The 16,998-nt window shown below is 42.8% G+C and overlaps 1 protein-coding gene across 2 annotated transcripts in view; it reads right to left on the bottom strand.

The window, feature by feature from the left end:
• LOC145350898 (rho guanine nucleotide exchange factor TIAM2-like) overlaps positions 1-16,998 on the bottom strand; it is a 345,497-nt gene that overhangs the window by 131,523 nt on the left and 196,976 nt on the right. For both annotated transcript variants that reach the window (XM_080200337.1, XM_080200338.1), the window contains 2 exons: positions 6,187-6,291; positions 3,371-3,449 (listed from right to left, as the gene is read on the bottom strand). In XM_080200337.1, coding sequence (XP_080056463.1) covers positions 3,371-3,449; positions 6,187-6,291 — 184 coding nt within the window. The remainder of the gene's footprint in view (positions 1-3,370; positions 3,450-6,186; positions 6,292-16,998) is intronic.

Below are 16,998 nucleotides of genomic sequence, written 5' to 3' on the forward strand. Positions count from 1 at the left end.
ACATTTCCGGACCACAAAGGTTGATGAGTGAAATGGGCCTCAATTCAACAAAGCAAGGTCTGTATCCTAGTATGGACATGTGCTCCAGAAGTAGCTGCCACTCTAACCAAGCTACAGAGAATGCTGGAAAGTCTCAGCAAGTTGGACAGCTTTTGTGAGGAGAGAATAGAGCCAGCATTTTGAGTCTAGATGACCCTTCAAGCTCTGATAAAGTGTCAATTCTCTCCCCACAGATGCTTCAGATCTGCTGAGACTTTTCAGCATTTTCTGTTTTTGTTTCAGATTCCAGCATCCGTATTTTGCTTTTACTCAAGCCAAGCTGTTACCAACTGTTTTAAATTGCCCACAAATGTCCTGTCCATAAATAAACTGGACATATTCAATCCCATCAGTCTACTCTCAGTTCATCACAAAGTGATGGAAGGTGTCACAAGAGTGTAACCCAGTGGCATTTGCTCACCGCTGCTCAGTTCAGGTTCTGCTTGGCTTCTGACCTCATTATTGCCTTGGTCCAAACATGGATAAAAGAGCTGAACTTGAGACGGGAGGTGAGCAGCTGTCTTTCGGCATTCAGGCATGATCAAGCATGACATCAAGGAGCCCTAGAAAAACTGAAGTCAATGGAAATCAGAGGGAAAACTGTCCACTGCTTGGACAGTTTATAACTAACATGAAGATGAATGTAGTTGCTGGAGATTGATCTCAGCCCCTGGATGTTGCTGAAGGAGTTCCTCAGGGTAGTGCCTTAGACCCAACCATCTTTAGTTGCTTCATCAATCATCTTCCCTCCCTAATAAGGCAAAAAGTGAGGATGATTGCTATTGATTGCACAATATTCCGTACAATTTGTGACACCTCACTTACTGATAATGAGCATCTCCAACAAGAGAGAATTTCACCATCTTAACAGTCAATGACATTACCATTGCTAAAACCTTCACCATTAGCATCCTGGGAGTTACCATTGACCAGAAATTAACCCAAACCAGCCAGATAACTACTGTGACTACCTGAACAGTATTCTGCAGAATAACTCGTCTCTTCACTCGCTATAACCAGTCCATCATCTACAAGGTACAAGGGTAATGTAAAACATTACAACCTTGCTTTCAAATTGCTGCATGGACTCGCCCATTCAAACCCCTCCTCCAACTCCACCCTGATGCAATCCCTGTAATCCTTTCTGCCCTACAACTCGCCGAGATCGCAACACACCTTTAATTCTGGCCTTATGTGTATCCTTCATTGTCATTGTTTACCCAATGGATGCCTTGCTGATGAGGCCTTAACTTCTTGAATTCCATGGATAAATCTCTCTGCTTCTGTACCTCATTCTCCACTCATAAGACGTTCCTTATGACCTACCTGTTTGACCATGATTTTGGTCACCTGTCCTAATAGCCTGTTATATTGTTCAGTATGAAATTTTGTTTGTTGCAACATATTGAGACCAGTTTACAGGTTGTAGGTACTTTGTAAATGCAAATTTTGTTGTCTGGACTTAGAGTAATGTTCTACTTTGACAAGAAATTTGAAGGATATTTAAAGGTTAGCACCACAGATGATAAATATTTGACATACATATACTGAAAAAAGCATGTTACACTCAAATGCAAGGACAACAGCATCTCAACAATATTCATCAATATGGAGGGAAAACAAACCAGACTGGTTTCCCAGAGTCTTAAATATGGCATTCTCACAGCATTACTTTTAACAGGCACCCTGACTAGTTATTAGTTTCGGGGAACACTGTGGCCCAGATTTTCGTTTCCATGTCAGGTGCACAGAGACGGAAGAATTCCTGCTTTGCAAATACAACCTTTAAAAATAGCCACCTGCAGTTGAGATTTTCTGATTGCAAGATGGGCCCACCACCCCGGAACAAATGCAGAAGCAGCAAATTCAATATTAGCTCCCTCCGCAATTGGCACACAGTGACAGCAGTGCTTTCTATCTACAGGATATAATGCAGCAACTCACCAAGGTTCCTCTGACAGCAGCTTCCAAACCCATAACCTCTACTATCTAAAGGGCAACAGATACATGGGGACACCACAAACCTGCAAACTCGGAACTATACTACCATTCCTTCACTGTCGTTATGTAAACCCACTGCGAGTGTACCTTCATAACGGTGTCTCACCACCATCTTTTCAAGGAAAATTGAAAATAGGCAACAAATACTGGCCGTGTTAACGATGTTCAGACCCCAATAACAAATTCTAAGAAGCCCAGTATTGTAGATGGGGGTGAGGGGAGGGGAGCAGAAAAATTGGAACAATGCTGATTTTGCATGACAACTAGCAAAGCAAATTGCAATCTAGAACAAAATTAAAAGCTTTATCTTCCGTATTTTATGGAATTGATACTAATTCCTTTGATTAAAGATACATTTTTGGCATGATAGCATCCAAATCACTGGATATTAGGAAGACTCGCCTTACACAGATATCAAGCATTTACTGAACATTAATTATGCGCAGGTCAAAGGTATCCTCTGAATAGATTTTACAACTTATTTAACATTGCACCAGCTACTCTCCATAAAGTCTCAGGTCGAAGTGATGGGACTCTCACCTGTAGAGAGCCTTAAACATTGGAGCCAAGTTTGGGTTATTTAAATGATATAAATATAAATGATCTTCACTCTTCAATTTGATAGTATGTTAATATCGCTAATAATACAGATATATTTAATAAGACACTGAAGTAACACAAAGTCAAATTTCACACATAGAAGTTTTCATTTAGAGGAACAGAAGCTATGTCAATTATGTGCTTTTGAAAAGAGTTACTTTTTTCCTGATGAATTGTAGAATATTTGAATGTAAGCATTTTTATCTAATAAAGTTAAGTTTATTTATTAGTCACAAGTAGGCTTACATTCATACTGCAATGAAGTTACTGTGAAAATCCCTCAGTCACCACATTCTGGCGCCTGTTCGGGTACACTGAGGGACAATTTAACATGGCCAATGCACCTGCCAAGCACATCTTTGGACTGAGGTAGGAAACCAGAGCACCCAGAGGAAACCCCCACAAACACAGATAGAACATGCAAACTCACACAGATAGTGAGAATCAAACCTGGGTCCCTGGTACTGTGAAGCAGGAGTGCTAATTACGCTGCCGTAATGTAACTGATCTGAGATTCAAATGATAGATTTGTGCAATGGATTGACAATCATGAATATAATTAAATTTTTAATGTAATTAAAGGTTATTTTTCAAAATTCACTAACATTTCCATTTATTAATACTGAAATACTATGCTCCAGGTAATAAAACAACTGAGAGAACATTGCTTTGCACATTTAGCCTGCTTTAAACTAAATTGGAAAAAAATAACTAAGTCCCAAACACTTACCAAAGGCTGTTTCAGTTCCTCTTCTCTCAAGATGTATGTGATAAATATTCATCATGGTGACTTCTATTTCATCAAATAACTGCACCCAAAAGAAAAGAGCAAATGTCAACCTACATTGCACTTAAAACTGAGGAAATAAGTTGCTACCAACTAAAACTTCTTGCAAGATTCTGGGTGCCCTATCGACAGGATGTTTCCATGTGACCACAAATTTTTAGATTAAATTTCAGGGTCACATAACTATCTTTTCATAGCTCTTTACAGCATTGAAAATATCCAAGGTTAGGTCGGATAAGTTGAATACGTGCAGCATTCATTCCAATTAAGACATTGATATGGGGCATATTTTGAACTTATATCAAGCTTTTCAGGTTGAAAATATCCCATAGGCCTAAACAAAAGAATGGATGCAAAGCTCTTATGGGACAACTTGAGATGCGATCAAAAGCTTGCTCAAAGATCTGGATTTTGAGATAGTTTTGGAAGATGGAGAGAGAGAGGTGGACAGAGGGTTAAGGACTGGAGTTCCAAAGGAATGGTTGAAATAGCATAGGGTTAAAGCAATAATCAAGTGGAGGAAGGTGGAATAGAACGGAGAGCCAAAGTAGAGGTTACAAAGAACTATAGAAATCATAGATCATCATCATAGGAATATGCATATCCATGGTGGAATAAGCTATAAACAACTTCGTTAATCAGGAAAAGGGTTTTAAAAATGCAATGCTATGGGCAATGGAGGGCCAGTGTGGGTGTTGATGGGCAAGCAGGAATATGGCAGGACAGGATTTTGGATGACTTGGGAATTTATGGAGCACCACTGAGCACCAATCCCCAGGGTGCAAACTCTCAGCTGCTGATGGTGGTCTGGGGGTCCTCAGGTCAGGGGTCACTGCTGGCTTGGGATTTGTGTTGTACCTGTTCCCCCCACCTGCTGGACGACCCCAAGGGGATGCATAGCAAGTCAAGTCCCAACCCCACGAATGTACACCTAGTTGCCCTGCCATCTGTCTGCTGGACAGGTTCAGTGGTTTACTGCTAACATCTGATCCCAGGCCCTATAAACAGTAATGAGCACCGGGCTGGCAACTATCGTCCCAATCACAGGAGTTCAGCACGTGTTACCATGGCTCCTCATAGTGCATGGATTTTACAGTGCTGCCTACAATGGCAGCCAGTCACATGAAAGTCACAAGGGTGCTTCTCCAACATCTGTCGGAACTGCTAGCCATTCCTGGAAGCCTGTGCATCAGACCTCCAAGTAGGTGCACGCAGGTTAATTCTGCCCAACTTCTTTGGGTTAACATATTAAGATGATGTACCATTTACTTGGTCAACAGTCCTGACCAATACTAAGGGGAGATTAACTATTCATCTCAATTACTGATTATAGGAGCTGTTATATATGAGTGGCTGCTATACTGATTACATGACAGAGATTCACTGGTTAACATTGAATCATAGAACGTTTACAGTGCAGAAAGAGGCCACTCGGCCCATCCTGTCTGTGCCGGCTGAAAAGCAAGCTGCCCGGCCTAATCTCCAGTCCCCTGCACTTGAGGCACACCTTTTAAATGCGGTGAGAGTTTCTGTCTCTACTGCCTTTCAATGCGTTCCAGACATCACCCGCCACATAGCCCCCGCCACCTAGCACTCCCTCCCCACCCCTCTCATTTCCAAACCTTTGGGTGGAAATGATTTTCCTTATCTCCCCTTTAATCTTTCCACCAGTCACTGGTATGTTGAATAGGTCCCTCCCATTCACTCTATCCAGGCCCCTCACAATTCTGTACATCTCAACCAAATCTCCCCTCAGCCCCTCTGTTCCAAGGAGGGCAACCCCAGCCTTCCCAATCTCTGCTCAATTGCAATTTTCAGTCCTTAAACATCTTCTTGAATCTCCGCTGTACCCTCTCAGTTGCAATGACATTCTTTCTGTAATGAAGTGAGCAGAATTGCACACAGCACTCAAGTTGTGGCCTCAGTCATGTTTTAGCTAGTTCCAGCATAACCTCGCTGCTGTTATATTTTACGCCTTGGCTCATAATTTAGAGGATTCAATCTGCCTTCTTCACCGCATCTGTGGACAATCAGTTCAAGATCCCTCGCTTCCTCTACACCTCTTACTTATCTTCCATTTACTGTGTAATCTTTTGCCTTGTTTGATCTCCCCAAATACATCACCTTGCCCTCTCTATGTTGAATCCCATTTGCAAGCTATCAATCTGAGGAATATCAATAATGCAGTAAAACCTGATACGGTGTTTAATGTCTTCTGATTCGTACCTATTCATGCTTGTCTGCAAAAATGTGTTGGTCCTGGCTACAATACTTTCCATGGTTGTACAGCTGTGGGTGACATGGTAGCACAGTGGTTAGCACTGCTGCTTCACAGCTCCAGGGTCCTGGGTTCGATTCCCAGCTGGGGTCACTGTATGTGTGGAGTGTGCACATTCTCCTCATGTCTGCGTGGATTTCCTCCGGGTATTCCGGTTTCCTCCCACAGTCCAAAGATGTGCAGGTCAGGTTGATTGGCCGTGCTAAGAAATTGCCCTTTAATGTCCAGGGATGTGTAGGTTAGCAGGATTAGTGGGTATAAAATGTAGGAATATGGGGGTAGGGCCTGGGTGGGATTGTGTTCAGTGCAGACTTGATGGGCTGAAGGGCCTCTTCCTGCACAGTAGGATTCTATGGTTCTAAAGTTAATGCATAGAATGTTCTGAATAATGCCAGTGTCAATGGAACTATAGACTATGATGTATAATAGCTTCAAGTGGGGAGGAAAATCTTTTTACATGAAATATTATGTCAAATGTTACCTGTTCTTGTATGTAGTCCAAACTGTTAGGAACGTAACATTCCATGTTATTCTGCACCATTTTTCTAAGGCGAATACAATGATGAACTGGATCCAGTTGCCTTATCTGCATAGGACAGAGGTATTGTTACTTATTGCATGCTTCATAGGTTTACAATCTTCGAATCCAAAATGAACTGCTTCTGTATTTTTCTCGCTGCGCAATTCCCACACTAAGATGGCAGGTAATCGACCTGTTCTCATTGGCAGAGTGTGCAAGTCAAGATAATTCACCATTACCCAAGGTTGAAAATCAATTAACATCATTCAAAAAATAGCATGTGGTTATTATCACATCAGTTTGTGGAGACTTGCTGTTTACAAATTGGCAGCTATGTTTCCGAGATTACAAAGGTGATAGCATTTCAAAAAGTACTTTATTAGCTGTAAAGCACTTTAGGATGTGGAGATTATGACAGCACCATATAAACCGAGTCTTTTTATAATTATGTCTCTACAGAAGTAAAATCGATACTGGGAGACAATAAACATGAAGCCTGACAAATAGAGGGAGTGATAGTGAAAATAATAATTGCAATGAAAACAACTTTCTATATCTTTTAGAAAAATAAACATATACAGTCATCAATATTCAAGAAGAATGCAATAGTTCATACCACAAATTGAGTACAAAGTTACAATTTTAGCTAATGAAAGCACCTGCATTCAAATCATTGCTATCCTATAATTCATCACCCATCACCATGCACAGCTAGATGCAGTTTAACCAGATCTCTGTATCTCAAGGAGGTAGGTAGACCTGAAGAGAAAAACTGACCATTTGTCTCTCCCCTCTCTAAAAATCAGCAAAGCAATTGGAGAAATGTGTTTCCTCTTTAAAAAAATTGCAAGTCAATGCTGCGTACAGGGATTATTGATGAGGGGAGGAGATGTTTATCTTATTCTTTGTAAAATGGTAGCAACCATGCATATTACAATTTATTCAGTAATATATTTAATATTTATTCAATTCGATTTTTTTCCTCAAATAAATCGCTCAGTGTGAAAACTATACAACATTTTTACGCATTGCTTATTAGAAAGCTGGTCTTTCACCAAACGTAATTAACTAGGCATTCTCACTCATGCAGTTTGTATAACGTTGAGATCACACAAACAGTCATGTTCTCCAAACACTCACCAGCAGACTTGAAATGTGAGAATGAGATAATCATCTCAGAAGCAGTAGATAGCAGAGATCACTGAAGAAAGGAAATCATGAAGTACAAGAAAGGAAGAAGAGAAACAAGAGGTCAAATGCTGTCGCCCACCAGTAATTTTCTTTCTCTGGAAAGTACAACAGCAACATACCAGACCAATACACAAATGCACAAACCTTGCATGCAAATTTCTATGGCATTTACTAATGAGGAGTACAGATACTGTCAGTTATAGAAAAATATGTTCTTCAAAATTAGTGTGCACTAGACAATTGGGAAACTGCACAAAACACAAGATTGCTGATAATTTTTCTCTTACAGAAGGAGCTATAATTAAGCAATGGAGATAGCCTTTCGGCATGGGGTGGTAATTGATTAAAAGTAAATGATAGAAAATAGGGATAAAGGGGCCTTCCTGATTGAAGGGATGTGAGAAGCAGTTTCACCAGACAGTGTGTAAATTAGACTAGGCAATTGCAAAGGAACAGGGAACAGAAAGTAGTGGAAATATGTAGCAAGCTGGTCAGCATCTGAAAAGAGAGAAAGTGAGTTAATGTTTAAAACACAAGCAAGGTGATGGAACATCAGAGGTTTCACAATAGTTGTGCATAAGAAAGAGAGATCTGAAGTTTTTCCACTTTGGAAATCCACTGAAGGGAAAAAAATTCATTTACAAAGGAGTAGGAATACACTGTTCAGCCTCTCCAGACTGTCTGACCGTTCAGTTACAGTATAGCTTATTTATATCTCAACTCTGGTTCCCTTATTACCATTTTCTAAACAAAAAATCCATTGTTCACAATCTTGAGAATTTCAATGAACCCAGTATCCACACCGTTTGAGGGAACACTTCTAGATTTTCCACAAACTTTACAAAAAAGGTTCTTCTCTCATCCTTAAATGGACCAACTCAAAGATTAAGTCTTCTTGTCCTGTGTTCCCCATCAGAGGAGCTATTCCCTCTGTGCTGACCCTATTGAATCCTTTCATCATTTTAATCAGTTCAATTCAATTATGTTTCAATTTTCCAAACCCAAATAAATAGAAGCCAAGTTTGTGCAATGTGTTTTCATCACTGGCACCCCAGTAACCATCCAGTGAATCTACCAAGGCCAAGGTAACTTTCACAAGTTACTATGCTCAAAGCTGAACATTTGAAAAAAATTAAGATGTGGACGCCATGGAAAGGGAAGCATTTAGTATCCATGTCTAATTACCCTAGAGAAGGTAATCGTGAGCATCCTTCTTGAAATGCTGTAGTCCATGTGGTGTGGGTGCACCCATTGTGCTATTGGGAAGAGAGTTGCAGGATTTTGACCCAACAACAGTGAAAGAATGGTAATTATATATCTACGGAAGAAAGGTGTGTGATTTGAAGCTGATTCAGGTGATAGTGTTCGCGTATGCATGATGCCCTTGTCCTTCTCGGTGATGGATGTTGCTGGTTTGGAAGATGTTGCTGGAGGAACCTTGGCAAATTGCTGCAGTGCATCTTTAGAAGGTACAATGCTACCACTGTGTTGTGGTAGGTGGCAGAGTAATTGATTAAGGTGGTGGATGGGGTGCCGATCAAGCAAGCATTTTGTCCTGGACAGTGTTGAGCTTCTTGGGTGTTGTCAGAGCTGTACACATCCAGGATCTAAAGGGAGGACCGCAAGACCAAGCTGAATCTACCAGCATCAAAGCCCAGCTCCTGCTGAACAACTCCGATGTTCAGGCCATTATGTCAGATGCCAGAACCCACCGTTCTCAGCAGGTTTTCTTCTCCCGGCTCAGCTTTGGTCAACGTTCTAAGGGTGGCTAAAGAAAAAGATACAATGATAGGCTCACGGCTACCTTAAAATAGAGGTATTAACACCACTGACTGGGTGGAGAAGGCTGTGAGCCGCTCAGCGTGGCTCCATCTGGTCTTTCAAGGCACAAGCCGCTTTGAGGCTCAGCTGCTTGACAGTGAGACAGAATGGCAGCAGCTGCTGAAGAAAAAGAGGGGAATCAACTCAAAGCTGCAAATTCTGCAAAGCAACAGGCCCCCACTGCAGAAGGATTTATGAATCCACAGCGGGCTCCTCAGTCACCTGAAAACTCACCAAGCTTGTCAGATGCATCCCTAATTTTCAGAGATTGCTGACAAATGTAGGTTAGGTGCATTGGCCATACTAAATTGCCCCTTAGTCTCCTGGGATACGTAGGTTAGAGGGATTAGCAGGGTAAAGATGGGGTTACAGGAATAGGGCCTAGATAGGATTGCTGTCTGTGCAGACTCAATGGGCCGAATGGCCTCCTTCACTGTAGCGTTTCTATGATTTCTATGATATCCAGGAAAGTGCAGGCTAACCAGGTTTTGGGGAATCAGAAAGTGAGTTACTCACTGCATAATTCCCCACCTCTGAAATAAACTACTACAGGTGCTGGGAATTTTAAATAAAAATTTTAAAATAATTTAAATAAATTAGAAAACACTAAAACTCAGCAGGTCTGGCACCACCTGCAGAGAGAGAAAGAGTGTTAACATTTTGAGTTTCAAGTTCAGAGCTTGGAATAAGTCACACAGATTCAAAATACTAGCTCTGTTTCTCTTCCCACAGATGCTACCAAACTTGCTAAGTTTTTTTCCAGCATTTTCTGTTTTTATTCCATCGCTACATTGCTCTTGTAATCACAGAATTGCATTGTTGGTCCAGTTCAGTTTCTTCTTTCTCTTTGTTCATGTGATGCGAGTGTTACTGGCTAGGCCAGCATTTATTGCCCGTCCATAATTGTCCTCGAGAAGGTGCTGGTGAGCAGCCTTCTCAGACTTCTGCAGTCCATGTGGTATAGGTACAGCCAGGGTGCTATAAGGGATTTCCAGGACTTTCACCCAGTCACAGTGAAGGAATGGCAATATAGCTCCAAGTCAGGATCATGAGTAATTTGGAGGGGAACTTGCAGGTAGCTTTATTTCCATGCATCAGCAGTTCTGGCCCTGCTGGTGGTCATGGGTTTGGGAAGTGATGTTGGAGCAGCCTTGGTAAGTTGCTCTGGTGCATTTTAGAACCATAGAATCCCTACAGTGCCGAAGTAGGCCATTCGGCCCATCAAGCCTGCACCAACAACAATGCCACCCACGCCTTATGCCCGTAACCCCTCATATTTACCCTGTTAATCCCCCTGATACTAACTGGCAATTGAGCAAAGCCAATGAACCTAACTTGCATATCTTTGGAGTGTGGGAGGAAACCAGAGCACCCGGAGGAAATCCACGCAGGCACAAAGCGAATGTGCAAACTCCACACAGACAGTGACGCAAGCCGGGAATCAAACCCGGGTCCCTGGCATTGTGAGGCAGTGCTAAGCACTATGCCACCTTGTAGCTACACAGCAGTGCTAACCACTATGCCATCTTGTTGATGCTACACACAACTGCCACTGTGCAACGATGGAGGGAGCAACTATTTAAGATGATTAGGTGTTAATCAAGTAGGCTACTTTGTCCTAGATGGTGCTGAGCTTTTTGAAGTGTTATTGGACCTGCACTCATTCAGGCAAGTGGAGAACATTTTATCATATTCCTAACATGTGCCTGTTAAATAATGGACAGGGTTTTGGAAGTCAGGAGGTGAGTTACTTTCCACAGAATGCCAAGTCTCTAATCTACAAGATGTCGATGAAGAGACCAAGCAACGGTAATGCTGTTGATTGTCCAGGGGAGATGGCTGGATTGCTTCTTTGCCTGGCACTTGCATAACACAAGTGTTCCTTGGCACTTATCAACCCAAGCCAAAATGCTGCCCAGGTCTTGTTAGCATATCTGCTTCAGTATCTAAGGAGCTACATATAATACTAACTGTGCAATATACCCACTTCTAACCTGGGTATCCATAGAATTCCTACAGTGCAGAAGGAGGCCATCTGCCCACCGAGTATGTACCAATTCTCTGAAATAATATACTACTCAGGCTCACACCCCCTCCCTCTGTAATCCCATATATTTACAATGGCTTTCTACCTAACCTACACATCTTTAAACACTAAAGGGTAATTTAGCATGGCAGATCTTTGAGGATGGAGGTGATTGATGAAGTGGCTGAAGATATTTGGGCCTAGTAGTGCTTCACATGCACCTTCAATCTGGTCTATTGCATTTGCTGTTCCTAGTGCAGTCTAGAACATAGAACATAGAACACTACAGCACAAACAGGCCCTTCGGCCCACGAGTTGCGCCGATCACATCAACACCTATCTATAACCCCCAATCCCATAAAACCCCATATACTCATTCAGAAGTCTTTTAAAAGACCCCAGCGAGTTCGCCTCCACCACCACTGACGGCAGCCGATTCCATTCACTCACCACCCTCTGAGTGAAAAACTTACCCCTAACATCACTTCTGTACTTTGCTCCCCGCACCTTAAACCTGTGTCCTCTCGTAGCGACCATTTCAACCCGGGGAAATAGCCTCTGAGAATCCACCCTATCTATTCCTCTCAACATTTTATAAACCTCTATCAGGTCGCCTCTCAACCTACGTCTCTCCAGGGAAAAGAGACCCAGTTCCCTCAACCTAACTTCATAAGGCATGCCTCCCAGTCCAGGCAACATCCTTGTAAATCTCCTCTGTACCCTTTCAATAGCTTCTACGTCTTTCCTATAGTGAGGCGACCAGAACTGCGCACAGTACTCCAAATGAGGCCTGACAAGGGTCTTATAAAGTTGCAGCATTACCTCCCGACTCCTAAACTCAATCCCTCGATTTATGAAGGCCAGTACACCATACGCCTTCTTGACCACCTCTTCCACCTGCGAGGCCGATTTAAGAGTTCTGTGGACCCGGACCCCAAGATCCTTCTGCTCCTCAACACTACCAAGACTCCTGCCCTTGATAGTGTACTCATTCATCCCGTTGGTTCTGCCAAAATGGACGACTACGCATTTATCCGCGTTGAAGTCCATCTGCCACTTCTCCGCCCAGTCCTGCATCCTATTAATGTCCTGCTGCAACTTTTGCCATCCTTCCAGACCATCCACAACACCACCGACCTTCGTGTCATCAGCGAACTTACTTACCCATCCTTCCACTTCTTCATCCAGGTCATTTATGAAAATGACAAACAGCAAGGGTCCTCGAACAGTGCCCTGGGGCACTCCACTGGTGACTGACCTCCATTCAGAAAAAGACCCATCCACAACCACTCTCTGCCTTCTGCAGGCAAGCCAGTTCTTGATCCACAAGGCCAAAGGCCCTCGGATCCCATGCCCTCTCACCTTCTCAAGAAGTCTTGCATGGGGGACCTTATCAAACGCCTTGCTGAAGTCCATGTACACCACGTCCACGGCACTTCCTTCGTCAATGTGTTCAGTCACATTATCGAAGAACTCAACTAGGCTCGTAAGGCACGACCTGCCCTTGACAAATCCATGCTGACTATTCCTGATCATGTCAAACCTCTCCAAATGGTCGTAAATCTTGTCCCTCAGAAGCCTTTCCATCAGCTTACCAACCACTGAGGTCAGACTCACCGGTCGGTAATTTCCCGGGCTATCTCTGTTCCCTTTCTTGAAAATAGGGACTACATCCACAATCCTCCAATCTTCCGGAACCTCTCCCGTCTCCATTGACGACGCAAAGATCATCGCCAGGGGCTCTGCAATCACTTCCCTCGCCTCCCACAGTATCCTGGGGTATATCCCATCTGGTCCCGGCGACTTTTCGATCTAGATCGGAGACCAAACACAGACTGGGTGACCGCTTTGCTGAACACCTTCAGTCCGTCCGCAAGCAGAACTCAGACCATCCTGTCACTCAGCACTTCAACACACCAGCCTACTCTCCTGTCCACACATCCGTCCTTGGCCTTTTAAAATGTTCTACAGAACACAAACACAAACAGCAAGAACAGCACCTCATCTTCTGATTAGGCATCTCTTTCAACACCAACTGAATAATTAACTCAAATTAACTTAGCGTTCAGTCCGGACGGACCCTGAGTTCAATAACTTCAGAGCATGAACTCTCCTCTCCACCTTTACCGCATTTCCATTTATTTTATTTCATTTTGTTTCATTTCATTCAGCCGTTTTATCATCCTTTTTCAGTTCCATTTTCCCACTTCTCCATTCCAGTTCTCCTCCTTGCACCATTGCCCCCCCCCACCAAACAAGGGCAACTGCCATAATCCCCAGGCAGCCCCTACAGCATCAAGACCTCTGTTTTGCCATTCACATATTCTGATCACTTGATGCTCACTTAGCACCTTCTTAGCCTTTTGTATCCTCATGTACATTCCCTCTGTCCCATTAGACCCCCTCCCCCCCATAGTATAAATCCCTGCTGATTCTCTTTGCTCTTAGCTCTAACGAAGGTCATCTAGACTCAAAACATTGACTCTATTCTCTCCCCACAAATGTTGTCAGACCTGCTGAGATTTCCCAGCATTTTCTATTTTTGTTTCAGCATCTTCAGTATTTTGTTTTTATCCAGTATATTCAACACTATCTGGTAAGTATATTCTCTCAGTTCTGATATAAATCTTTGTAAATCTGTTTATACCTTATCTGGTGCCTCTATATCCTTTTTATAATAAATAGGTCAGATCTGTGCAAATAATCCAAATGTGGTCTAACCGAGGTTCCATACACATTGAACATCAACCTCCCTGCTTCACAATCGTAACCTCAATGGAATTCAACCCTAGTTCTGTTTCTTTTCAAAGAATACAACCCCCTTATTAACCCATGATACCACTTTTAGCAATGTGTGCATCTGTAGCCCAGATCTTTTTGCTTCCTGAGCCCAACTGAACTCATTGTTGAAGCAATGTGTAGTCTCATTACTTTTTCAACCAAAATTCAAAACATGCCATCTGAAGTAATTTACCAATTACATGCCCATTTTGCAAGTTTATTAATATGTTAGAAACATTCTTCCTCAGTATTAACTATATTCACCCAAATCAGTGGCATCTGATTCACGAGTCTGAATCATTCACGCAAACTTTGAAAAATGGGCCCAGTACTGAACTTAGTGGAACTCCATTTTCCTCTCTAAATAGCTAACCTCAATCCTTACCGTTTTTTGTTCTATAGCCACCCTGCCATCCATTCAGGTACCTGTTCCCTGAAGCCAGTGCTCCGATTTTAATCAGAAATTTAGTATCAGGTACTTTACTGCCTCTCAGGGGAAAATACCAGCAGCAGCCAGGCCTGTGGCACCACAGCTGGTTCTGCTGTAAACAGAATCAGGCAAAGAGCAAGCGAACAATGGTAATTGGGGACTCGCTAGTTAGATGCACAGATAGTCGTTTCTGTGGCCACAGTCAAGACTCCAGGATGGTGTGCTGTCTCCCTGGTGCCAAGGTCAAGGATGTCTCTGAGCAGTTGCAGGCCATTCTTATGGGGAAGGGTGAGCAGCCGGAAGTTGTTGTACATGTTGGTGCCAACGATATAGGTAGGAAAAGGGATGTGGTCCTGAAGTGTGAATATAGACAGTTAGGCAGAAAGTGCAGGACCTTGAAGATAATAATTTCTGGACTACTCCCAGGGCCATGTGCTAGTGAGAGGAGGAATAGAAAGATGAGGCAGATGAATGCGTGGCTTCAGAGCTGGTGATCTTTGGATCATTGGGATCTCTTCTGGGAAGAGGTGACATGTTCAAGAGGGACAGATTGCACCTGAACTGGAGGGAGACTAATATCCTGGCGGAGATATGCTAGAGCCACTTGGGAGGGGTTAAAATAGTTTGGCAGGGGGCTGGGACCCAAAGCAGTAGGAAGACAGGAGAAAAGGTTGAGGACAGCACAGAAATTAAAGACAGCACATTAAATGGTAAAGGCAGTGACAGGAATTCTAATACTAGATATATCAGGCAAAAACAAGACAGAGAGCAAGGGAAGTCCAGATTAAATTGCATTCATTTCAATTCAGAGGTTTGACAGGCAAGACAGATGAACGCAGGTTGGGTATATGGGACTAGGATATTGTAGCAATTACTAAAACATGGCTAAGGGAAGACAGGACTGGAGCTCAATGTTCCAGGGTACAGATGCGATAGGAAAGATAGAACAGGAGGTAAGAGAGGAGGGGGAGTTGCACCTTATCTATCAAGGTCGATAAATTCCAGGACCTGACAAAGTGTATCCCAGGACATTGTAGGAGGCTAGAAGGAAATTGCGGGTCCCCTAGCAGAGATATTTGAATCATCGATAGTTACAGGTAAGGTGCCTAAAGATTGGAGGATGGCAAATTTGTGCCTTTGTTTAAGAAGGGCTGCAGGAAAAAGCCTGGGGACTACAGGCTGATGAGCCTGACATCTGTGGTGGGTAAGTTGTTAGAAGGTATTTTGACAGGATCTACAGGCATTTAGAGACGCAAAGACTGATTAGGGACAGTCGGTATGGCTTTGCGAGTGGAAAATCATATGTCACAAATTTGATTGAGTTTTTTGAAGGGATAACCAAGAGGTAGGTGAGGGCAGTTCAGTTAATGTTGTCTACATGAACATTAGCAAGACCCTTGACAAGGTACCGCACAGTAAGTTGTTGCGTAAGGCTAAATTTCATGGGATCCAGGGTGAGGTAGCCAAATGGATACAAAATTGACTTGATGACTGAAGCCAGAGGGTGATTGTAGAGAGTTGTCTTTCAAACTGGAAGCTTGTGGCCAGCAATGTGCCTCAGGGATTGGTGCTGGGTTCACTGTTATTTGTCATTTATATTAATAACTTGGATGAGAATTTAGGAGGCATGGTAAGTAAGTTTGCAGATTCCACTAAGATTGGTGGCTTAGTGCACAGTGAATAAGGTCATCTTGGATTGCAATGGGATCTTAATCAATTGGGCCAATGAGTTTATGAATGACAAATAGAGTTTAATATAGATAAATGCGAGATGATGCATTTTGTTAGCTTGAACCAGGGCAGACTTACTCAGTTAATGATAGGACACTGGGGAGAGTTATAGAACAAAGAGATCTAGGGGTACAGGTTCATAGCTCCTTGAAAATGGAATCACAGGTGGACAGAGTAGTGAAGGAGGCATTTGGCATGCTTGGTTTCATTGGTCAGGATGTGGGACTAAAACCTGGTGTTGTCAGACTTTTTACTGTACTTCATTGGTCAGAACATAGAACATAGGACTTGGGACATCTTATTGAAGTTGTACAAGATATTGGTGAGGCCACGCTTGGAATATTGTGTACAGTTCTGGTCACCCTATTATAGAAAGAATATTATTAAACTAGAAAGAGTGCAGAAAAGATTTACTAGGAAGCTACCAGCGGTTTGAGTTATAAGGAGAGACTGGATAGACTGGGACTTTTTTCTTTGAAGCGTAGGAGGCTTAGGGGTGATCTTATAGAGTTTTATAAAATAATGAGCGGCACAGATCAGTCAACATCTTTTTTCAAAGATAGGGGAGTCTAAAACTAGAGGGCATAGGTTTAAGGTGAGAGGGGAGGGATACAAAGTGTCCAGAGGGTGGTGAGTGCCTGAAACAAGCTGCCAGAGGTAGTACGGTTTTGTCTTTTAAAAAGCGTTTAGACAGTTGCATGGGTAAGATGGGTATAGGGGGATATGGGCCAAATATAGACAACTGGGACTAGCTCAGGGGTTAAAAAAAAAGTGTGGCATGGACAGGTTGGGC

Source organism: Carcharhinus amblyrhynchos, chromosome 12, assembly GCF_965287045.1.
Source record: "Carcharhinus amblyrhynchos chromosome 12, sCarAmb.v2.hapA, whole genome shotgun sequence".
NCBI classification, from domain to species: domain Eukaryota; kingdom Metazoa; phylum Chordata; class Chondrichthyes; order Carcharhiniformes; family Carcharhinidae; genus Carcharhinus; species Carcharhinus amblyrhynchos.